This window comes from Varroa jacobsoni, unplaced genomic scaffold, assembly GCF_002532875.2.
Source record: "Varroa jacobsoni isolate VJ856 unplaced genomic scaffold, vjacob_1.0 scaffold_255, whole genome shotgun sequence".
Taxonomy (NCBI): Eukaryota; Metazoa; Arthropoda; class Arachnida; order Mesostigmata; family Varroidae; genus Varroa; species Varroa jacobsoni.
In genome coordinates this window covers 2592-27650 of record NW_019213157.1, presented here as the reverse complement: position 1 = coordinate 27650, position 25059 = coordinate 2592, and the positions used below count along the sequence as shown (strand labels likewise).

Below are 25059 nucleotides of genomic sequence, written 5' to 3'. Positions count from 1 at the left end.
TCGGTTTTAATATCGTTCAATTATCACTAGGGGCTGGCCACAAATTGCGATAGTACTAGCAGCAACAATAACCCAGGTAAGTAAGAAAATATGTCCCTATTTCAAGGGTCTCGCAATGCAAAATGTCCCGGCTTATGTGGAATATGGCACCTTTTTTAGCGTACCACATGGAGTCGCTTTTTTGTTTATTCTATTCGAACACGTGTGACACTGCAGGACCGGCGAAATACTTTATGAACTCCGTTCACATATGTGCGAACCGCTGTTGCGAGCTGTGAGGGCGATCAGATCTGGTTTTGTTGTTGGCGGTCGGCCTAATGCACTCGGCTATTGATTGAATTACCAATTGTTAATTGGCCACGTATGCAAATAGCAGTTAATTGTCGGTGACATCGTAGAAGCAGCTTAAAGAAAAAAATGTAGGTTGTCACAAAGTGCCTTTTGCGGATAATAGTAATAACAATTGTCATAGACATAATACACATATACAGAATGTTTCTCGCAAGTGTTACGTGCATTTTGATGCCAGCGCGATGATCTTACGCTCAAGCCGTCATGCGGTAGCTGTCAGACAATATTTGTATGAGTTTAGTTCATAAGAACATTTGTTACCATTTGTATTAATGATGACCTTCAAGATAATAGAAGCGTACTAACGATGAATCCCTGATAGAAATAATAGTCAAATACTTTAGTATCTTAAAATGTCAGACTAAGATGACAATATTTAGCCTTACTGAAATAGTCATAGTTTCAAAAACAACGTATAATCGACGATGAAACTTGTAACCGGCGCAGCAAAAATTCGAAAAACGGTGGCATTTTGTTTGCACTAGTTGTTATTGAAAATTAACAGTCCAAGTGTGATGTTAAGAGGTGTATATGTATATATACACATATGGACATACGCAATTTATGAAATCATTTTAGTGCGTCGAACAATGGCTGCTGTTGTAAGGTAAACGACTGTTAGCGACAAAGGCGCGACCATAATATTCCTATCTTGTTTACCACAAATTTTTCACGTTATGTGCTCAAATAGTCAGTATAAGTCATTTTCGCAAGGGGGAAAATAAAGTACTTATGTTGCAATAGTGGCAAAAAAGGCCCTATCTGGTATATTCGAGGCTAGTATTCACAGGGCGCACTCACATATTTATAATAAATAACAGAAAGGGAATTCGGAAAGAGACCTGGATAGCGGCTAGAATTGCCAATGGTTAATTTTTAGACGGGTGAAAACATATCGTCTAAAGTCCACAACATAATCTTATGTACTTCATCTTTATTTTTACAAGAAATAACAGATGTGCGAGTCACTATTTTATTGCTGAGGTTCGTCAAAATGCGTAAAATTGTGAAGCGAAATTACTGAAGTGAAGCTATTTGCAACATATGCGAAAATATGACCGTGGTCATAAACGTCGTATGTGACCTCATCGTAAAAATTGCATAAGCATACGAGAATATATACGTATTTGTGACAGAAGAATAGGAGTAATAGTAATTTTAGCCTTGACAGAATGATTTGTTATTCTAATAGCTTTTTACAAACTGCTTCTTCAGTGACTGCAGGCCATGTTGAAGATTTATTGTTAAAATGAACTCAGCAAAACGCACAAAGAGTTCTGGCCGTAATGGTCTGAAGAGGGCTAAGACGTCGTCGATACCGGACGTGCAGCTAAATCCTTCGCTTGTATTGGATGATCCGCTCACTGCCAAGATTAGCCAGTGTTGTTCCGACGATCGTGACATGAAGGATGGCGACATTGAGGTGCTTACTGCGCCGTACAAGGTCGTAACAATTGACAAATTTCTCCAAGATGCATCGTTCATCGAGGAACTGGCAGACGAACTCTTCGATCTCGAGCTAAACGCAAAGAACAATGACCTCTACAAATTCCATCAAAGTGGAGATATGTTTAACTGTGATACACCTGCCATACTTGGCCTCACAATGGCGTTCCGTGAAAAGTTGCAGCCTTGGCTCAAGAAAGTTACCGGTATCGAACTAAATGGCGAAATCAGTATGTCCTATTCAAAATATGCATACACTGACGTCCTTCTGTGTCATGATGATGAACTTGAAGGGAGAAGAATAGCGTACATTTATTATTTGGTATCACCGACGTGGTGTGAGGCCGATGGCGGAGCTTTGGAGCTTTTTGGCGTTGATGCGAAGACGGGTGAACCAGCATGCATCGAAAAATCGTTATTGCCTAAGAGAAATCGCCTTGTTTTCTTTGAGGTAAGCCCAGCAACGTTTCATCAAGTAGGAGAAGTTGTAACAGAGGACAAAATTCGACACTCATTAGTCGGTTGGTTTAATGGCCCGCCGTTCGAGCGCCCTCCGCACTACGAGGAACCTCCTCTCCCTGTCGTTCCTCATGGTTTTGTAGACGAGAGAGTACTTCGAGCATGGATCAATCCGCTATACTTATCCGAACAGCTGGAAGCTGAGGTGCAGCGACGATTCTGTGACGACAGTCAAACGCAGCTCGACTTTTTCCTCGCCGAGGATCGCTACCTGGCTGTGTGTGAGGCGTTTAACGAGTACAACGGCTGGGTTGAAACTGGCCCTGCTAATCGACGTAAAGCATACGTAATGAAAGAGGACGTTATGCCGGAGGTGGTGCGCGAAATGATGGCTGTACTGGGCTCGGAAGCCATGTACCTGATTCTTAGTAATATGACCGGTCTGCCTTTGCATCCAATGGGCAAGGTTGAGAGAGAAGAAGATGACGACGAAGAAGAGGCTGATCCTAAACATCGGTAAAGACTTTTGCCTACCTGACTGCTCTTTATCAATTTTTCTGCTTATCACCTATTAAAAAAAGAGAACCAAATATATATATACATATATAAAAGTAACTGAACATGTTATGTAGAATGATTATGATCATAGAGCTGCAGTTCTGGAACAGTAAGCATTTTTCTGTATAAAATAGATCTTGTTACTGGTTCCACCAGGTTTTGCACACCTCAAAAAGAAATTTGATTGATTATTGTCATGTTCTGTCAGGTTCAAAATCCGCGATTGGAGGCACGGCGCGTACACGCTGGTACATGATGACATGCAGGACGTCTCGCGTTGTGTGCTTGATCTCAGCCTTTTCTTCAACGCGGATCAATGGCGCGCAGATTGTGGGGGATTCACGTCGTATATTGCAGATGATGAGGAATTGTTGACCGTTGTACCGAAATCAAACTCACTGTCGATGGTTTATCGAGAGGACGGTGTACTCAAATTTGTAAAACATGTTAATCATCAAATGGCTCAGGTCACTGATCCTTCGAAACGACACTTCCAGGATGTACATCTCAATTTCACTCATTGATTTCAACGATTTGCTTTAAAGGAGTTGAATTCATCGCTGCTTAAAAAAGAAAGGAAAAGGACAGTGGAAAACCGAGTACGTCTAGTTGGTAGCTTAGTGACTAATATGTAAAGAGTGTCGCAGATATGTGGTCATCAGCGAAAATGTAACGATGTGGCGTTGTGATCCGTATTATTTTAGAAGTGTTGAAAAAAACAGACGGGAATGGGGTTAAGGATGTTAGAGATTACATAAAATTGTCTGTAGTATCCTCAACAACACATCTTCAATATCAATTTGGAGAAACAAAATCGGAGTGAGGTGGGACTGAATTGGAAGAACACCCACGAAATATATGAATGGAATACCAAAGCCGATGGGAAATCGTTTACTAACGATTTTCACGTGATATGGCCAAACAAATGAACGAATGTTATCACATAAAAAAGGTGTGCGAACGAATTAAGTTAGTTGAATAAAAAGCCAGAATTTTATGTTCAAAACTGTGGAAGACGGTAAACTGTGGAAGACAAATGTGCCACGATAACATCATGGTGCGAATTACGGCGGTGGCGATTTGGCCAAGTCGTAACCTGCAGTTAACTTTGTTAACAAGCGGGTAATTTAATACGATGATATTATGGTATTTACAAGTTAATGAAGGCGGTAGTCTAAGACAGTACATGCAAAATTGCTTTGCAACATACAACTCTATCCAATGCCGATTTACTAAAAGTTTACAGAATACTAGTTTGACAACAACTAGTTCGTGCTGAGTACGAGTAAATCGAACTAATCAGCTATTGATCTGGTACGGGAAATGAAATTAAAAGTGAACAGGCGTTCAAGGTCGTCTTCTTGTGACATCTAAATGAGATGACCAGGCAACAGAACTATCTGAATACAACAATGATGTTTTTATACTATATTTGGGTGGATCAGATGGTCTGAGCCATGTTGGAGTTATTTAAAAAGCACAATTTAATAGACATCTTATATTCCATTACTATATTACTACAACACGACTGGACTTCTATAACATATACGTGCGTGTGTGTATGGCCCGCTACCTTTGGGCCATAAGTTTTCAATATGAAGAGGTTAGTAGATTATAGTACATGAATCACAAACGAACAACAGTAATTCAGTGGTATATATATATATATATATATATAATCCAATGCTTCTTGGCGATTATTGCCGGCACGAAAAATGACGAAAAAAAACTTTGTGAGATCAACTCATAATACATGTGGAGTTTCTAAGTAAATCGCAAATTAAGCATTTCAGAGGTTCAAACGGGAGATGAGAATCTATAACTAGGATAATCGTCGAACCGATACTATTCTTCTGATAATTTTCTCCGTCCCTCTTAAGCATATTCTATGTGATAACATAAATCAGTACATCAATTTTAATTAACTACGAAAAATGTGATGACCATGAGATAGCTGCCATTAAAACTGTTTATCGTGACGGTTTTTTAGGGAAAAATCAAGCCGACTTTATAATTAGGCGATTAAACCACACTAAATTATATGTACAATAATTAATGTGACTACTAGAAATCGTTTGGTTTTATTTAGTGATATTTTTCCATTTTTTTTCGTAATTTAGTAATTTTAGATTAGTGGAGCTTTTTTTCATATGGCAAGTTCTCTCAAGGTCGTTCTCGTTGTTTACTTATTATCTTGCTGGCTCGTTTATTCGCCGAGTGGTTAACGACGCAAACATTGTGATTGTGATATTATTTCGCATTTATGTTGTGCGGAGTGAGTGAATCCTTTTTCATCATATTCTTAACGGGTTCGTGTTAAAGCAAACAGTTACTGGGTTTAAGTCTCATGATTTTTGAGTTTCAAGGAAGGCCCAATAAGTCTTGACAACTTAATTTTCGATTGATTTTTTCTATTTCTCTTATGGTTTGCACCTGGATGTTGAACTCGAGGAACAGATCGCCCAAGATTGGTTTGTCGATGTCTTAAACGAAATTGTTGTATATCACGATGACCTTATCGGGTTCAGCCGTTAACAAATTAATAAACCGATGACAGGAAATGACGATACATATGTACTTTCTGTATTATATATAATAGAAATCTAATAATGCTCGGATAATAGGCAGAAAGAATGTAGCAAGCAAAATCACAAAAGACAACACAGGAAGATGTGTACGGATGATGAAGACGATAATAGGGATATAGATATTCATATTATTATTAACGAAAAATGTAATAATAAAAATGAGAGATAGCTATGTACATAGTCTTGCACATCATGCCTTGTTTTTATTTATTGAGATATGCATTTCGTGTACGATCTATATATGCAGTATTGTCCGTGCTCATCATCTTAGACACGTTCGCGTCAGATTTACATTACATTCTTTTACATAAATCTGTTTAATAATTATATTTTTCAAAATTCACGTCCCCAACAATACTTCCTTAGAAAAGCACTGATAATCTATCTTGCTATTATTATTGATAAAAGACTACGTTTCTCAGGTTTATGGTGATGTTGCAAAATAAAATTAGTATAATTAATAAATACATGTAACATGTGTATGTGTTGTGTAGATACTACACCATACATGTACATAACAGAAAGAGCATCAAGAATTTGTGTTGTCACCAGAGGGCGTTTTTCAGGGAGCTGTGTGAGCGACACAAGTACATGGCCACACTGACTTAGATGGGGCCAACCATTTATTCATATCATCTGGACTGATATTGCTGACGAGCCATTGCTGCTTGCGTGACCGCTGCTCTTATGAATATTATTGCCTGCGCTCGTCCGATGATTATTACTGTTATTCGTGTGATGATTCGACTGCTGTTGTTGTTGTTGTCGTCCTAGAACAACAAGAATATTTTTGTAGCGTCTTTCGATTTTGCTAATTATTTTTACGAGGCATTGACATTTTCTGTTTTATCGTATCTTTGAAGCTTCTTCAATGGAACTCACAGCTGACCTGATCCATTATTATTATTATTCTAGTCATTCTATGACTGTCTACATGGAATTAGGTATATTTGAGTGACGAAGTTATATATATGTAATATATACATAATATATATAACATATAACTTTATATATAAGTTAAACATATATATTAGTCTCCTTTCATTTATTGTCACAAAGCTATGATGAAAAGGTCTACTCACGCAACAACGTATTTAAGCATTCGTATAGGAAGATGTACTGCTCCTGAAAATTAACGCAAGTGCACTTTAGTCATGGCTGATTTAGTAGCTCAGTCACTACGAGTATCAAAGGTAAGGAAATAATTCGAACGTAGAATGGTGAATCGCAGCAAAACAACTACCTGACAATAGAATAGCAACAGCAATCGATAGCAAAATCTGTTATTGTTGTTATTATTATTATTGGAAGCCTGATAAGAATAATCTGCATAGAGATCTAACCTCTGTTTGAACCATAAGCATTCTTTGGCTTCGAAGGTATTTAACCATTTCAGCTACGTCAATCCTGACACCTGCTTGCAACGAATCCATCAAAAAGTCCAAAGCGATAAAAGTTCCAGTCCGACCAACTCCGGCGCTACAAGATTAAGAATGGATGAAGCATGAATATTTGGTGGACGTAAAGCTCGAAGATGTATACCTGTTAAATACAATGTCTTACTGTGGGTAAAGGCTGTAGGACAAATAAGAAAAAAACAGCAAGAAAAATTGCCTAATGATCCTTCTCACCTGCAGTGTACCACAGGAATAGTGCCTGGTTCTCTGGCCCTCCTAAATACTGATAGGAATGAAATCAGATCGTCGGGATTATTCGGTATTCGGTGGTCCTTCCATTCGAAGTAATGCAGTTGGTTGAACCGGTGCGTCGTACCGGTCGGACCCTGATGAATTCGAGCAACAGACACTCATTACTTAAAACAGCTCGAATGACAAAATTCGCTGATCTCAAGCTTCGAGTTCGATTTTTGCCGGGTTTGTCGTAGAACGAAGTACTAAAATGATGAAAAGTACCTCTACAAAAATGTCGTTGTTTTTAAATATCTATATAAAATTCGGCGATTTCACGCAACGAAATGTAGAAACGATATCGGAGGAGCATACAGTCACTTTGAGATCCAGCATTAATTTATCTCCTTAGTCTATATTTGAATTGCATGTTTAGGTCCACTTTAGCATGCTTAACAGGCTACGTTACGCTAATATACGTAAACATCCATGAAAACCGATTTTGCGGCGGATGCACGATAAGGGCGTTCGAAGTAGCCTGAATTAGAAAACTGAAGAATGTTTTCATGTAGAGTTGTCAAAGAACTTGGTCATGCATAAGCTCGAATAATGCGATTTGAGTAATAATTATTACACAACACTACTGACTGTTATATAAACTGTCCAAAAATCGAAAGTTTTTTTCATTCTACATATACAAGAGGTGGGCGTGGACCGTTCAAGGAAGCAAAAGGGCATACAAGAGAATATATATACTAATGACTATATACAAGGACAAATGGGAATTCCTTTTAGATAACTCACTATAATTTTTAGCATACGATTGACGAAAGAACTCCGTCGAAATTCTGCCTCCAGGTGGACGAGGAAGCGACCTTGAGGTTCGGAAGCTCCAACTGCCCGAGGCCAGTACTGGTAACACTGACGCTATGAGAGAAATCATTTATATCAAATATACAAAACGTTTAATAGTTATTAGCCTGTAGCATACTATGAATCATCATTATCACTATAAATGATTTTATTTTAACGTCGGTGAAACACGTAGAATTTGGTGGGCGAATTCAACATTAATTAGTTCTTGCAGATTGGCTTTTTTAATTGTGCCGCTAATAGCTATTAAATCAAGTTAATTTTATTTTAACACTATTAATGGGCGACATCGGCTCGATGTCTACATAGATTCAAAGGGAGAAAGTGAAAAAAGTCTATTTAGCATATAATGCAACATGGTTGCTGATAACATATGATGATTAAATTCCTACTTTGGTTGACCCTTTCGTTGTTATTATAAGTGTGAAACTAATTAAACTAATAAACGCATTCGATTCGCTCTGCTCAACGATGAACAACAGTCTCTGTGCTAATGCCGTTACCCGTAGCCGAACAACTACACGAAATCCTGCTCTATCTATAAGAGATTAAAAATAGGAAAAACCGCGACAGTGACTCTCACTAAAGTCGTTTACTACTTAAGAACATTCCTGATGACGCAACGTGTAATGCACGTCCATTGTTCAGATCGACGTTCGTTCATTCGCGATGATGGTGGTACGAGCTGCTACTGTTGAGAGCTCTTCGATCTGATGAGCACGGCGTAAACATCCGCTTGCACGTGAGATGCACTCCACGAAATATACATGAGGTTAGGGCCAAGCGTGCTTTATTGGCACTACTACCGCGTAAGTCGCTCTTTCTCCTCTTTCTGCCGGTCAGTCTTCTGTGTTGAAACCGCCGTATTTTGACGCGACTAAAGTCCAAATGACACATCCGTCTTCCGCTTTATGCGCTAACTAACTCGGCTGCGTCTGCTTTCAGAGCACAACTGGGTGAAAAAGATTCGGACCGCGCGCGATTGTATCATTGAGCGCACCAATAGCGAAACCCTTTGTACGTCTATTGTTTATATTATGGCAATTAGTACATATCGTGGTCAACAAACTTTGCTCGACACAACACAAAATCTAACAAACGATTGCTTATTGAGTATGTGTACCAAATGGATGGGTTCCAGTAATTAATAGTGTCGATCGTCACAAGGTAGAAGTATCAGGATAATGCAGCTCGAGGTAATTTACTTTGGGATACCGAAGTAAGTGTTATTTGTATGTGCGACCCATCAGTAAGCTATTTTCTATACAAAAAATTGTCTGTACATGATAAATGCTTCGGGGGGTGCGCCGGTATGCGGGGGCACAACATGAGACTCATCATAGCAGAGGACTAAAGCATTTCATTTGAATCGCTACTGCGTGGCGTGGTTCCGCATGAAAAAGTTGTGGTTGATTATGGGTATACTGCTACTGCTCATAATAATAATAATAACCTGGTAAACGCGATCTACACATGCGAATTAGCACTATAGCGTGCATGTAAAGCCTGGGCGTTGAAACAAGTTAGGAATCTAATGTATGATATTTATTATTGTATTGTTATTATATTATATTATATTATATTATATTATATTATATTATATTATATTATATATATATATATATATATATATTGTATCCGCGAACGCAGTTTATCAGAGGTCCACATCTGTATAAGCAATTAATTCACTGCAGTTCAGACTGTGGGTCTATAGTCAGCAGCTCAAAAACAAGTAGTACAAAATTAGACAATGACAGTTTAATACACATCGAAGGCTAGATAACGTTGACAACTTAAAATAAGCACAGTTCATTGTGAATTTGAAGGTATAATCTGTCTGTTGGTAAGCTTCTATATAAAGAATGTTCATTACGATGGGAAATAACCCTGAATAAACTCGATTTCCAAATACACCAGTTGCGAGGAGCAATCAAGTAGCCAAAATGGTTCTTTTAGGATTTTTAAACCACATATTAGCGTTCTATGTATAAATAGTACTACATATGTGTAGTGAGAAAAGCGTGTCAGCCGATTCATACAAGAATAGCTCAAATCTACAGCAAATTAAACGATATCCGATCGACACCAAGTAGAACTGCCACGTACGAAACGTACTCATATAAACACGTAATGCCAGTGATATAGAAAGCAACATTTGCAGTATATACATTAGGCCTTAATTTAATCTGTTAGCTCTTAAGCGGCTTGTACAATAATGGAGTATTTTGTATTCTTTGTGTTGTTCAGTTGACGTGATAATGTTCCTCACATAAGTTACTTTCAAATTGACGAGATACGAGCTTTTCAATGTTTAAAAGGCTTATTTCCCAATCTGGCCAGGTGTGCAGTATCTTTCAAATATTCTCTGACCCCAGTTTATTACAAGAGGTCTACGATAGCCTTCACCTAACTAGAAACGGGTTCTTCCTAATCCATTGGGACTTCATGACAATCGGCTTCGTGGCCATGTTCTATAATCGTTAAAATGTATAGATAAAATTTTAGTCATATTAAAACGTCTTCCTTTAATTATCACTAATCGAGACCATTTGCTTAGAAAGTATTCGATGCCAACGCCGCGAACTATGCATTTATTTGAACATGTCTAACTTTACTGGAACTAGAAGTTGTACATTCCTTATTGAAACGGTCAAAGATACGCTCCATATATATCTTTATGTTCTTTTCTAACCGTTGAGTTTCCCCGAACGTTGTCGTTCCTCTCCCTTGGGAACTTTGGCTTCTTAAAAGCGGTGCAGATAGCGGTTCTCTGCCGCGCAGCAACGTTCTTTAGTATTATTATGTATATAATTAATATAGTGATAATTATGTATATATGTATATATATACCTAATTAGCAATACACTAAAACCAAATAAGCCTATAGATAGCCCCCAACACCTGAAATGATCATAGCTTCTTACTACCTAGTTGGCTAGCGTAGCTTTTATTAGATGGGCAGTATTACAGACGACCCATAAAGCAGCCGGGCGAGCGAGCCGGCGATCTGTCCTAGCGAAGTTGCCTATCAGGTTTAATCAGAACTTCATTAAAATAAATGAATGAAACAAATTAAAGGTGTAACTAATAAAATGTATATTATAATTTTTTAAGGGTTTTCATAAAGAAGTCGTGCTTGATCATATTCTCACATGAGTATCCTAAGTCATAGGGGCATACTTAGAAAACCGTGAACTAACTTTTTGCATTCCCTCCTCGATATTTATGGATGAGATTATAGTAACGACGATTTTGACGCCTTTCTCGATGAGCATGCAAAAAAAATCTTCGTATGTTTCCTTGGTGGGTCCCTGAGTCGCAATGAAGCTTACTTCACCTTTCGGATTCTGCACAATTGTAGGCAATATGAAAACAGATTAATCAAGAAAGAGGCAAACAATAATAATGTTATCTGTATAATTAGAATAATAATTATACAGAAATATTCATATATGAGCAATCATGATTAGATACCTAAAATGATAACAGGCCACGTCTTCAAACTTCGAAGGCTCTAACTGTGGTTGACACATTGCCCGATGGAATAAATGAACTACGAGTGTCTTTTTTTATTGTTGACAGTCGAATGTCGTATCCATTATTACCACCATAATTATCAGGGTCGTCATCATCGTTGCAGTCGTCTATTGGAAGGCATAGGTAGGACAAAAGTGCTAGATAGGTAAACCAATGATTTGTGCACTAGTGTTCATATCGTGTAATCATTAATCGTGATAAACCTCATCTGAGGGCAACTCTGAGGTTGCTAAGAATAATAGAATAGAAGAATACCTACCTTAATGTTTGAAGCGTTGATATACGCCAAGACCTCGTTACCAGGCGATGACGCTAGGCGCACGCGATTGTGATCATCTAAAATTGCCCAGACCGACGAATCGACAGATGGTCAGTCGACCATATTTTAAATAGTTAGTCTTTTGCTGATTCTTAATAATGACGGCACATTTCCAGTCTGTATGGATTTAGCTATGGTGTGTAATAGCGTGTATCTTAAAAGTGACAATAGCAGATCAAACACTAATAACCCGGGATCCGTCCGATATGCAAGCTAATGTCCATGAATACTGTTTATAATTAAAAATAATTAGTAGCCATTATATTCAGGTTGCGCGTTCATTTGGATACACTTGGTTGATCAGTTCATTCTATCTATTCATTAGCTTCAACAATCAATGAGGGACTAGAAACTGTAGGAATCATTGATATCCCAAGGTAGTTTGAAACTACCTTCATATCTCTACCCTTAAACTTTGTGTAAGCGCTGTTAGCGGTAGGCTGAATGCCCATTAAAGCAAAAGGAACTGAGGAGCAAGAATAACGGTAAATAGCTTGTTATAACGAAAATATGCAAAGGTGCACTCATATCAATCAGAATATAATCATCTGAAACTGGTTTAAAAAATTCGGACAAACCAAAAAGTCCACTACACGGTTCGAGCGTGTTATGTGATTGTATGGTTGTATTATGTGGCTACATAATTAGATAAATTTCTATAGATACATAGAATTACTAATATCGAAGGCCGAATACAATAAAAGTGTCCTATAGTTACTTAAATAACGCAATCGAACGTTTGTAGATTAATCCGCTCAGTCACTGGGGTGTCAGCTCACCGTGACAACTCTGACGGCCTATTCGCGACGAATCCGAATAGGCCGCAGTAGAGAGCATTTAGCGAAGCGAAGCTGACAATGGTTACAACAGTGTATAAAGGGATAGGCTACTACTTCGCCTAACTGTAAATCAGGAAATCTTAAGCTACTGGCAGCAAAACAAGCAGCAGAGGGTCGACTGACTCGAACGAAGTTATAATGCCCCAAGCGCATTCTACTGAATTACTACAGCTGGAAACGGGTAGCGACAGTGGAGGAACGTAAGGACGGCAAGTATCTGGTGATAACTTATAAGCTTTTTTATAATTAGTTTAATGAATGTCGCTTATATCCTGTCAAAGGGCGTTCAATTAATACGCTATTTGCTAATTGTTGTCCATTTGAACGTATCTATGCGTCTCACTCCGAAATCAATCCACAGCGTTTTACACAGCTTCTATGCAGCGCACAAATAGAAGGGCCGTTGGCAACTGACTAACTTTGCAACTTCCTAATTGTTCTCCTAGAAAACAGTATAAAGCAGTAAAAAATAGCTATTTCGCCAGTTGTCTTCATTAAATACTCTGCATCTGTTGGCCTTACAACATGCAGCAGCAGCAGCAGCAACGGCAGTCACCACCATCTCTGACAGTCCGCGCAGCTGCCATTGTCATCATTAAATAGTCTGCATCTGTTGGCCTTACAACATGCAGCAGCAGCAGCAACGGCAGTCACCACCATCTCTGACAGTCCGCGCAGCTGCCATTGTCATCGCTCTGATCGCTTACTTTGTCCTTGTGCACTTGCATACGTACTCGTCACTAGTTGCGACGGGCCACTTCGGGCGGGGCGTATGTGTGACACAGACTCGTTCCATAGTGATAACGATGACTGTGGCGATAGTATTAGACGCCAGAGCAGCTATGGTAGACAAATTATAGCTATAGCGAATTACGATGCTAACAATTCAAGTGGACTTCCTAAACAACAATGACGATAGCGAGCATCAATGAGCGCCGGAAAACGCCGACGGTGCCGGCTACTGGCGCTGCTATTAATGTGCGTGACGAACTATATATTTATCGTTATGGTATGTTACATGGTAGTGACAGTACACTTAACCATATATACCTATATATATATATATATATATATATATATATATATGGTGACTTAAAAAATAATTGCAAGGTTTGATTAGCAATTACATAATGTTGCCGAGTATGGCTGTTACCTACATGTTAACAACAGATTTACATATCGAAACTTTTGCTGACCATCAGCAATCAATGCTGAAGGTGCAACATGATCGCAGGTTCATAAATTCTAACTGACTGGAAAAAACAAAAGGAGAAAAAAGACCGAAGAATTTCTTTGGTGTTGTTGAATCTTTCTTAGTTACCATAGGTAGGAAAGTGAAGGGGGTAGGTCTACTAGTTCACTTATCATTTCAGGGGGAACACACTGGCTTTTAACACCTCTACGTACCTCTAAATTACTGCACGCGTTTCGACATAAAAAGAAGGAATCGTGCACACACATTGCTGCTCATGAAAGCTCTGCCATACGCTATGCTAAAAAGACTAAGGATCTTCAAGCAGGTTCTTAGTCTTACTAAACGACCAATTGTTCGTCCAACTCAACAATTCTCGTTTTTGTCAAAGTCAATTTTGTCGGGTAAGACTAAACAACGTGAAAATTGAACGGTTTCAATCAATCGCAGCACGATTATACTAATTTCGAGGTCCAACGATCATACCCATGTTTAATGTATAAAAGATGATAAAGCCCTCGTTCGTCGAAAGTGTGTGTGCGTGTATGTGCACTTCAAAGAAATATGTTCATCAAAAGATGTCTTACATGGAACCACATCTCTATATCGATTTTTATGTCGAACGTCAGCCTGCAAACCAAATGTCGTATTCCGGTTGTTCAAGTACTGTTGGGTGTCTGTCTGGAAAAACAAAAAAAAAAAAAAAGGCTAGTTAAGTTATTGATAGTCCGATAAAATGACAAGTACAAAATGCTAGCAGCCTCCTATATTATTTTTCAGGAATTTTGGCAGCATACATCATCGTAGTGCACACAATGCCCATTTATCCAACACTTGCCCAACTTTACCCCATGAGCGGTTATGCATGTTTTGTTGCTTGTTCAATAATACTAATATATAAATATGAAACGTCGTTAGCGCATCAAACACGCTTCAGTTTCGCTTATACTATTCTATCGATCATTATGAATACGAACGGGCGCTGGTATTAGATAGATTGCCTGCCTGTTCAGATTCATTGCATCCCTGCCTGACCCTTTCAAACACTTACTTTCCGTAGCCGATAGTTACCATACGTTGCAAACCGAACAATAAACATTGCAAATATTTGTCGAAGCGGCGGGCTAAAGACCCGGAGCCCATTTACCCGCTTGATGAACCAAACACGCATCGTCCCATTTGAATAATGAGATGAAAAAAAAAGTATCACCAACCCCGCAGCGGTAAGAATATCAGCAATTCGAGTGCAATTATAAACGCCGAACGTCTACCCTATTTACTGTGCTATATATATATATATTGTCATTACTAATATTAGATATTTAATTCTCCTTGTGGATAGAACCGACGATTTCATAGTTTAGCGTTGTAATAACTAGATCTTTAGATAATAGAGAAAAGGAGAGAGGTAAGATGTGAGAAATGTGCAACTAAATTCAATAAATTACCAATTTATCTCTGTGTTTGTTTAGAGAATAACGGTACCTGGTTTGTCCCAGACTCAACTTCTACTTCTGTAGGATTTTTTACTGCATCAGATATCTACGGGCGTCATGTAACTTAACGTTGCAGGTCAATTTCATACGGATTTGGTTCAGGATAGAGCTAGCTAGCTAGCTAGCTGGCGTTAATCTGGTTCGAGAAATTGCTGCTTGTCAAACCAGCTTTTACATTATACTGGTCATGAATCATTGTGAACGTATCCGTTCTAACTAAAATTCGCCATGGAGGATTTACGATCGACAGCACGATGGGATTTCCGTCAATCATAACATTGGCCATTTAGAAAGCATTGAATGTAGTTAATTTCGCCTTATGGACTCCATGCCGGAACTGAAACTAAATCTACATTTGATTCGGAACGTTACTAAAACGTAAAAATCCGTTACCCTAATAAACGACATTACGAAGAAGGTATTGAATGTGAATTTCGATACTCCTCTTTTTGTACCCCGTAGACGTACAAATAACTTACAAATTATTCTAAGGTAAAATTGCCCGTCGGTAAGAGTGAAGAACGATTGTCTGATGTATAGAAGATAATGATCTCCTTCTTAAGGTACTACTTTTGACCAACCGATCACTGTGCCTGTCTACTTGGTAATAATAACATGCACTGGTTCGATAAAAATGATCAGCCATCGATTCAGGCTTTCTGAAGTGTTAATACTGTCTTAATTACCTTGATTTTGTGAAACTCTATAGCCAACTGGTGATACGAATCCTTTTTTTTCTCTTCGAACTCCTGGCAGAATCGGCGAGCGTCTTGAGGGTCGGCAGGTTTGAAGTTCGCAAGTCTGCAGCGTAAATCAGTTAGCCGAGGCAGTTACGAGCGAAGCATATGAAAATGGCGATTTAATTAGAAAGATATATTTTGGTGACCTTGGCAAATCAAACCTACTCCTTTGAGAAATACAGTTAGATAATATACATAGATAGAATTTAATAAATACAACAACGCTAGCCTTTAAGATGGCGGCATTTATAGCCCTAGTACTGCTCCTGCTTCCGTCAAAAGGGCGGTACGGGCATAAAATCAACGCTGTTCAAATTCGTGTAGAATTAAACTGAATTATGAAATGATATCATTATGAGAACGCATCTCGTATTGATAGTACATAAGATGATCATATTTATTTACACTCTTCATCATGTACAAATGCAAAAAAAAGCTGTACAGGAATTGCCCACTAGGCGGAATGCAATAGCGGGGCAAGCCTACCTTTCTATTTGATGGTTGTATGTGATTCTGAGAATATATGGAGCGTCAGATAATGGAACCTCAACGCACGATAGAAAATAACATTTTCCTAGCTAAAGATACATTTAAAAATAAGGATTTCATAGAAAAAAATTCATGCTTGAGCCACCTTGGCATCTCCATATCAGGATAGTGGTGTCGTCGTCCATGGAACGCGTTTTGTATGATGTCGCTGGCCAAAGCCCATAAGGGCTCTTTCTTCTTATAAAGTAAAGCCAGAACAGCCATCAAGATGGCTGACAAGAAGAGCGCCCACGGAAGCACAGATGATGATAGTGGCCGGAACAGTTTAGCTGCAAATATAATGTTAAACAAAATATTACTCATTCACCTATAGGAATCTAGCATAAGTATAATTAAGCAATCGGTGTCCTGCTGTGATTTTTCAGTTTGCAATTCGGCTAGTTCAATGCGGCCACTCACGGGGTATTAGCTGAATTAATATCTTTGTAGAGCCATTAATACATGAAACCTGTGAAGACATCTGTAGTGTATCCCTAAGATGTGGTTTCCCTTTATGAGCAAGCGATTACCGCGGCCATCACTTGCGCAAAGGTGAACATAAAAAATGTCCTAATTCTGTTATTTGCCGTCGTGCACGAGTACACGCCTTTAGACGACATATTGAAATAATGAACGTTAAGTTCGCTGCAAAATAAAAGTTCTATTTTTGAAAATAGAATCTTCTGTTCTTTTTCTAGCCCATTGGCTCTAATAACCAGCCGCATGATTCATGACGAGAACCATCATATTTGATGCACTGTTTGTCAAGTAAGCCTTAAGGTTTTAAAATTGTAGCCGCCTCAAAAATTTCCCAACCAGTAAATACACTGCGTGTCGACGTAAGGACCATCAATTTTGTTTACGTGGCACACAAAGTTAATGGCAATAGGTTAGTATTTACCTTGAAGCTGTCAGGAAGATGCTTGTGCATGCTGCTGGTAAGCGGTTCCCTAGTGTGGCAGGCTATTCAAACGATTGAATCAAGTGCTTTAACTTTTCTACAAACGTTTGTCCCTTGTTGCGTTCTCAGTTCGAGTGCAGCAGCTGGCCTCATGTGCGCCAAACAACGCCTCACCACGTACGCCTTCCAGCTGCACTGCAAGGCTTTTTTTATTTAGAGCCGACTAAAGTTTTTCAGCCGTTAATTGGGTCTTCCGTAAACGTACCACTTAATAAAGCGTGAAATGCAAAAAGACCTACGCAGAATAACTTGAAAATTTAATTTTGTGATTGAACAGGTGACATATGCAGCATACAAAACACCATGTAGAATCACTGTTGCCCAACGTGTTCATTGTGTAATACAAAAAGCATAAAAAAATACATACTTTGAACTGTCACAGATTTTTTTGCCTACCTACGTTAAGATTATGTAATACAGTGCAGTGAGAGTAGTTTCACATCAAATTAAATGTTACAGTTGAGTAGTTCAGATATACGATTTCGTGAGCGGCGAATGAATATCGACATGGCGGTATAATGTGGTCGAACTTCGGAAAACCAAAACACGTTATTAAATTGTGGCAAAGTTTGGGAGTGTTTTCACAATTTGGCGGAGACTAAGTATAGGACTGTGCCACTTTTAAGGTTGGTAATTACGAGTCTCTAAAACAAATTGGGGCTTCATGGAACACTAGTGTACACAACGGCAGCTCAAAGAAACACTGGAAGGATTATTTTCTTATGAGGCAGAACAAAAGATAATTAAGCCGTCGTAAGCCATGTAATCTGGATACACACAATTTGGGATGAGAATATAAGCGCAGCATGCGGAAATTACGTTGGACGCATTGTTGCGAGGTACGGCCACAGTTTTGACTTGTACTCAGAAATATAGCGGTGCAGAAGGCTACCCGTCTGAATATATAAGTTAACTAATACTTGAAGCGTTCAATTTGGCCAGAAAATGTACTTCCTGTTTTTTCAATTGGACTACAACTTACTTTTTTTTACAAGTTTAATGTAATAGGTTAGAAAATGCAGTGCAAAATATGTGTATACTTTTTGAATGAATCATACAAATGTGAATCACTGCCCATCATGAGTTGAATTTGCGGCAAAATAAATATTATAATTAATTAAAGATTCGGACATGGAAAAAAGCTTTGCGCGACATTATGAATCGGATAATGTACACGAGAAATTAGCAAGACTGTATAAGTAGCGAACATCCATATGGAGGCCACGTATTTTCGGAACTTTGAGATAGCGTTATCCAGCGGTCAGGGTTGCCTCTGAATATCGAAAGTACTAGGCAGTGCCGCCAAAGTGTGTATCTTATATCACATCAGGCCCTCCTGAGATAGTAGCAGGAGCTGTTTAAAGGTTTTGGAAAACTTAACAGGATATACCTACGCTCGCGCCCTGAAGCACGTTTTTTAGAGCTGCGGTTCTTCAAAAACAGGACCAGGTGCCTTGTGATGTCTATCTAGCGACATGATTCTTCGCTATAGAAAAGTTAATGTTAAAGCCTGAAGAAGTAAAGAAATGGTGAGAATTGATAAATTAGCGATAATTTAGTAGATCTTTAGACTCCGTATCTGATCTGATGTTATCCAGACAGCAGAAAGCGTTCCGAATAGTAACTTTCTTGCTAAGACCAAGATGCATGGGAGAAACCTCATGGCCACATTTCGTAACTAGATCTACTTTGCTTTTTGCCCATTTTTATGGCTAGATCTCTGTAAAAAACAATTCCCACAAAAAAGCAATTCCAAAGGTTGCTCGCACCCGAATTATTCCTGGGTCATATAGCTAAAAGAAGTAAAATTCCAAAAGTAATCCATCCGTTCAGTCCTGTCTAGTCAACTCTTTCGTTGCTATCTCAGCCAACACCTTGTCTGTGACATCAAAGATTCACCTTTCGTGGCAATAATTCTAATTCATTACAGCAATTAAAAAAAAAACATAGAAGCTTTGACGCAACATTTTACGGCCAACGAACGAGCCACGCCGCTTCATTCAGGCGCTAACCTTCGAAGACCTGCGATACGTTGAAGCAACATTAAAAAATAACAAAGTAGGTAAACTGTTCATTGCATACGCGCTGGATGGGCTAGACATTATAGTTTTGCTAAGTGAATATGATTTAGAAAACGTAGACGTAATCAGCTAGACGGGCAGGCGCTTGATGACGGACGTGTGTGTTACGCGCATATGTATAACGCTGCCGTATGTGTGGCCGCTGCCGGCGAAGCTGGGTAGTAGCAACGGCAGCTGAATACGAGAATACACGGAATTGGACGTCCTTAAGGACCACAATTAAATCCATTCTATTTGCCGTATGGCTAATATTTGGGCGCGACGAGTTGCCCACCGCAAGCTATAGGCAACACGTATAGCTTTTGCGAAGAAGGTCTTAGCACATTGCCAGTACTATCAAGACAAACATTTTCGCAAGCCTGTGCCGCAAGCCAATTCAGTGTTGATTGTTGCTAGAAAAATCCATTGAAACGAAACGATGGAATGGTTCAGCTCTGAGTTAGTGTACAGCAGAACGCTAATCATTGCAATATTATACTGTAATGGTTGCCAGTGACTTGCGCAAGCCATGAGCTATATATACACTCAATACTCCACATATATAATAGAAGATAAACTACTTTCACGAGATTATCAAATATGGTAAAGTATCACAACTTATCCTACAACCGTAACGTTAAAGGTTATTTAAACCAAGCGATTGATCAGGAGAATAGACCGCCATAGCTGGCATTATCACACAGCTCCAAAAGCAATCATATAAATATTGTTTATTGTCTTTAATATAAGTTTATGCACAGACGAAGTTATGAATTGAATGTATCAACGTACTAGTTCTATAGGAAAGCCATTGCATGATTATTAGTGTTAGCATTTCATGAGCAATCGCTCTTACTGAATATATAAGGGATGGGGGGCAGGCATCCAGTGAAATATCTCGTATTTACAACTAGGGCACTATTCAACTTGTAACCCCGTTTCAGAACGTGCGAATGCTTGGATTTTAAGCGTTCCACTTGCGAGTTACCTTGCGATCATTAATATTATTATTGTTATATTTCTTACAAGTAACTTTAACTTTTGCTTTTAGCAGTATATGGCTGTTTGGGAGCTCGGGTTAGTACGCCGTTTCCAAACGAGTACGTTGGATTTCGCCTCAAGTGGAGCTAACATACGCGTTCCGGAATAGAAATCTCCATTTTCTTTTTTCAATGCGGCCTAGAAATAACGCCTGGACCTAAGCTTAGTCCAAGTAATTATAAAGATCGCAGTACGGCCAATTATCCAGGACTATCTTGGACAGGAAAATCGCTTGCAAGAATGGCTATTAATCCAGCTCGACCGTTTAGAGGAGTATTGGAAAATAATTGATATATTGAAAATAGACGGTATTGTCCTTGTGCTTGCCTATGAAAATCCTGCAACTTTTCACCGTTGCGCTGTTCCCATTTTCTCACACAATGAGATGATGCCATTCGTCACTTGGCAGACCGCCTTCTCGTTCATCTAGACACGCAGTACACTCTAGCTCCACCTCACTGTTTTTTCTCGCAGGAGAACACCTCCTTATCTAATAGACCATAGAAACCGGTAGCACTTCGTCAGTATCCTCGACTTGATTTGATTATATAGGTTACGTAGTCAAATCGGAAGGTGCTACGGGACTACTTTACTCGCCATGCACCTTTGCAAGATCCACACTATATAACCTAGATAGAAAATGTTTGATTCTAGAAATCCCAACGCTTCGATCCCTACGGCCGTTACTTGCTTGTTTTATAACCTGTAGCAGTCCAAGCTATAGGCCATCACGATAGGTAGAGAGTAAACGAAAGCAAAAAAAGGATCAAGAACAATGACAGGTACGACGTTATGATGATTGTGTGTTGTTTCTGCAACAATCGTTCTGTTTGGGCCTGTTGTGGCTCTCACCTCTACACTAGAACGTGTTGTAAGGTACTGTCGTCCTCTGGGTGAGGGGAAACGTTTTTGAGATGTCAAAACGTGTTAGTAGTTAACAACAGTTACTAACAATGCTGCAAACACAATAGCGATCAACAATACGTAGAGATACCAATAGCCTACCTACAAGGACACACAAAGAGATAAGCATAGATGGCGCTTACGTGCAGCTTTACGCGCGCATAATGTGTCGCAGACATGAGATTACCAAGCGCAAGCGGGCAGGCAACGCCTGTCGAAAACGCTGTCCTGAGCGCTGGTTGCCGACGAAGCCAGACTGTTGCCGATTGTCGATCGAAGGGTTTTGCCCCAACAGTGATAGCAACAACAATAGTCCTTAAATCACCTTTTCCCCACTTCTGGTTTCTTCAGAGTTCCTTTATGGTCTGTGCCGGTATCTTAATTGCATTTCTTCAATGGATGGTAAATGACACCAGTCATTGTATTTAGTGTCAGCAATTCTTCTTGCATGGAGCTGCAGTGAGTGCATAGTCGTATCGCGCATCGATGAAAGAAGCCAGTGATATGATAGCAAATTATAAGTTGACGATTAGCTGTTTACCGTCGTTAATGCGTCCGTGTACTTTTACACTAACTTACGATGTCTGTAAATTATAACAAGTCTCTCCCCTTCCAGTGCTATCGTACGGGTTATCTGGGCGACAACAATGGACAGATAGTGACGGAAGTAGCGATTTTCTGGTTGATGAGTTGTAAACCACCGGTGAAAACGTTTACTTCTGCAGACTTGCATCCATCCTCTACTCTCTAACGAGAGAACCGCATTGAATCTGTAATGATGTTGGTTTTTTTTTACATGCAGCTGCCAGTAGATTATTATTGCGCAGAACCGCGCAGTTCGTTCGACGCACGTAAAGTTGACGCGCACCAATCGTCGGCGGTAATTGTAATCAGCGGTGGCAATAGTGAGCCGTGTCTGTGTGTGTGTGTGACGTAGCCGATTAGTCACTTCTGAGATGCTCTTTTACTCTCTTCATATTCGGCCACGATCACTGATTTATAGTCCGATTTAGCAGACGAACATCGGCTTCGACGTTGTGCCCCCTTTGGTTTCGTTTTCGAATATGTCAGAAAAATAGAGGCTGATTTTTCCCTTAACGACTCAACCCACAGCCGTAGAGAAAATAGGGGCAGAAACTGCTACAGCTGCATGTAACACTCTTTGCCCCTTTAAGGTGCGGCGCCGATTAACTCCTCTCTGCTATTGAGTCCTCAGTAATAGTGGTAGTGGTAAAAGCAGCACTAAGTAGTAACGTAGTCGTGAGCGGATCGACGGCTGTACCGGCAGAAGCGCTAGCGATTGCTCGCTAACGTTGACGCGACTATCACTGCTCTGTGGTAAGTCTCCGTTGGTTTCGGGCATGTCACTCGTATCGCTCGCCTGTCACAGCAGCATGACACCACAGATATACAACAATAGAGGCCTTACACTTGTCTAGCGCGTCAAAGACGCTGGCGACTCTGTACAAACTGCTGTGACTGCTCAACAACTACTGAGTATCGTGTTCATCGACGCGGGGCGGCGGCCACCGACGATGTTCAATAATATAGCATAATAATAACACCATTTCCAAAGTAGCATAATCTGTGCCGCTGATACACACACACACACACACATGCACGCACGTGCGTACTATAGCTACAGCGCCGCTTTGTTGAACTTCACTCTGCGGGCTAATGCGCTCGTAAGATTATCGTCATAGTACGGTGCTGAGCGACGCTTTCAGACGACGTGTTGCTGGTTGACGTTTGTCATACGCGTTCGACTATTCACCGTTGTTACGAACGACTGGACGGGCAGACGAATTGCAAAAACCGTAACAGTAGCGCCACTAGCGACAAGGGCCTGAGAGCTGGAAAGCAGCAGCAGTAGTAATTTCTAATGAGTTAGCCAACCAGTTCCGCTGCTCGTGCGACTGCTGACCTTGAAATTGAGGGGCGAGTTGTTCGCCTGCTGGCACAGACCAAATCCAACGATCGAATGAGGAGAGGGGATAAGAGAAAGTGCGAACCAATCGGTAAGACCAGCAAAAAGGATTTCCATTCGTTTTGCGTAGTGCTCATCGGGACAATGCGTCTCTGTTGAATATAGATCGAGAGGATCTGCTGCTGTGGGTGTGAGACTGATTAATAAGCGAATACCGAGCATGGAACTGAAGCGAACCTAAATTTATGTGGCTTTATAAAAGATTGTGGCAGAAGACAAACGTTGATGCGGGTACAAGCCATGTTACGCAATCGAGCACGGATAAATGTGTGTAAAATAAGAAGTTCAGCAACTTACCAAACTTGCAACAAACAAAAATCGCCCGCTAGTTCGTGATGCAGTCAATCAGGTTGCTTATTTGCCCTATAATAAAATGATTTTTTTTAATACAAATTTGAAAGTCAATTTCATTGCTAGAAAACTGTCTTGCCCTTGCGTTTTTATCTCAGGAGTTCTCAAGCATCTAAAGCCTGTCATTATCGCTATCCAACTGCCCCCTTATGCTAAATTGACCTAGATGAAATAACCTAGGTGGATCTAGTTTACTATACTATATAGGTCTAGTGTACTATACTTGTCTGTGAGAAATTATGTACGATACGCTTGCGTAGCTGTACATATACCAAATAAAGAAAGTACATAATAGGATTATGTACGTAGAAGTAGCCTTTCCTACTAATCAAATCTTGAAATACGAATGAACCTATCAATTTTATCTATATTTTACTTTTTTATTTGTTATATTATGTATATATATACGTGTATCTAAAAATTAGAAAATCGTCGACTTTTTTCGGTTCAAACGTGTCCTTAGTTAAGCAGATGTGAATATGAGTACTAATTCGCTGGCCACACGGGTCATCCCTGACAACTCTCTTTCAAACTCAATGTCTCATTAACAGGTGACTAGCTGCTATTGAATGTAGTATTTCTAAATATGTTGGATGGAAACATTCTGTAGGATGCCGATGCCGAAAAATGGTAGCTGAAAAGGCTGTTCTTTTTTAGGGACCTGCTAACACGATAATGACGAATCGTTTAGCTACAAAGCGTAAATTAACAGCTTGCTGCAAAACTACGGGAACAACAATAGAAATCCTACGTATGTCATACGTCCTTTACCATATTGAACAGATGCAATGAATAATCAAACATTTATGTATGGAGTATTCAGAAGAATCTCACCCGGCCTTGCTCTGTCTTACGCCCGGACCTATAGCAGCATGATGGGCTCCTTGTCGGATGAACTCCATGACTGCGTGTACTTGTTGGGCGTCCCAAAATCTATCTTAGACGTACAAATATCTTAAAATTAATTCGGTACATCCTTATCAAGCTAACTCTACACGTGTTCTTATTGTCGTCAAAAACGACGGCATCGTCGATATTCGGTTTCACATGCCCGAACTGCACTACTCCATTGGCCCAACTACACCCTGGCCCATCTCTCCCCAACAATAATGTAACCCATGCATGAATTTGTACTACACATTTCTAAATGTATATATAATACAACAGAAAATAACCAGTCATCACGGGGTGGACCTAAGCAG

At 39.6% G+C, this 25059-nt stretch overlaps 2 protein-coding genes and 1 long non-coding RNA gene across 8 annotated transcripts; 2 read left to right on the top strand and 1 right to left on the bottom strand.

Moving 5' to 3' along the window:
- Positions 1–4: 4 nt before the first annotated feature.
- Positions 5–5590, top strand: sud1 (Prolyl 3-hydroxylase sud1). The gene is made up of 3 exons (XM_022830163.1): positions 5–419; positions 1567–2772; positions 3023–5590. Exons 2-3 carry the CDS (start codon positions 1601–1603, stop codon positions 3336–3338), a joined length of 1488 nt encoding a protein of 495 aa, XP_022685898.1. The 5' UTR covers positions 5–419; positions 1567–1600; the 3' UTR covers positions 3339–5590.
- On the bottom strand, positions 5577–23899 carry LOC111258696 (tyrosine-protein phosphatase non-receptor type 22). 5 transcript variants are annotated; one of them, XM_086967560.1, is made up of 12 exons: positions 20944–21427; positions 17456–17645; positions 16661–16844; positions 15973–16087; positions 14378–14471; positions 11700–11776; positions 11104–11250; positions 7835–7957; positions 7034–7185; positions 6746–6881; positions 6485–6527; positions 5577–6172 (listed from the first exon to the last, which is right to left on the bottom strand). In XM_086967560.1, exons 3-12 carry the CDS (start codon positions 16777–16779, stop codon positions 6030–6032), a joined length of 1149 nt encoding a protein of 382 aa, XP_086823686.1. In that variant the 5' UTR covers positions 16780–16844; positions 17456–17645; positions 20944–21427; the 3' UTR covers positions 5577–6029. The 5 variants fall into 5 exon arrangements, with proteins under 5 accessions (XP_086823686.1, XP_022685899.1, XP_022685902.1 ...); XM_022830164.2 differs by lacking the exons at positions 17456–17645; positions 20944–21427 and adding an exon at positions 21663–23899; XM_022830167.2 differs by lacking the exons at positions 17456–17645; positions 20944–21427 and adding an exon at positions 21707–23899.
- LOC111258700 (uncharacterized) lies at positions 13171–15718 on the top strand. 2 transcript variants are annotated; one of them, XR_002679138.2, is made up of 3 exons: positions 13171–13607; positions 13972–14194; positions 15363–15718. It is a non-coding gene; the product is annotated as an uncharacterized LOC111258700 (long non-coding RNA). The 2 variants fall into 2 exon arrangements; XR_015310259.1 differs by having other exon boundaries at positions 13173–13576.
- Positions 23900–25059: the final 1160 nt, after the last annotated feature.

Bases quoted from the DNA above. Each gene is read 5' to 3' on its own strand.
- sud1 (XM_022830163.1), top strand. From the start codon at position 1,601: ATGAACTCAGCAAAACGCACAAAGAGTTCTGGCCGTAATGGTCTGAAG. The intron at 2,773-3,022 runs GTAAAGACTTTT...ATGTTCTGTCAG, and splicing joins GAGGCTGATCCTAAACATCG to GTTCAAAATCCGCGATTGGA.
- LOC111258696 (XM_022830164.2), bottom strand. From the start codon at position 16,779: ATGGCTGTTCTGGCTTTACTTTATAAGAAGAAAGAGCCCTTATGGGCT. The intron at 16,088-16,660 runs GTGGCTCAAGCA...TTTACGCTGCAG, and splicing joins CCTGATATGGAGATGCCAAG to ACTTGCGAACTTCAAACCTG. The intron at 11,251-11,699 runs GTAGGTATTCTT...ACAATTGTGCAG, and splicing joins TCAACGCTTCAAACATTAAG to AATCCGAAAGGTGAAGTAAG.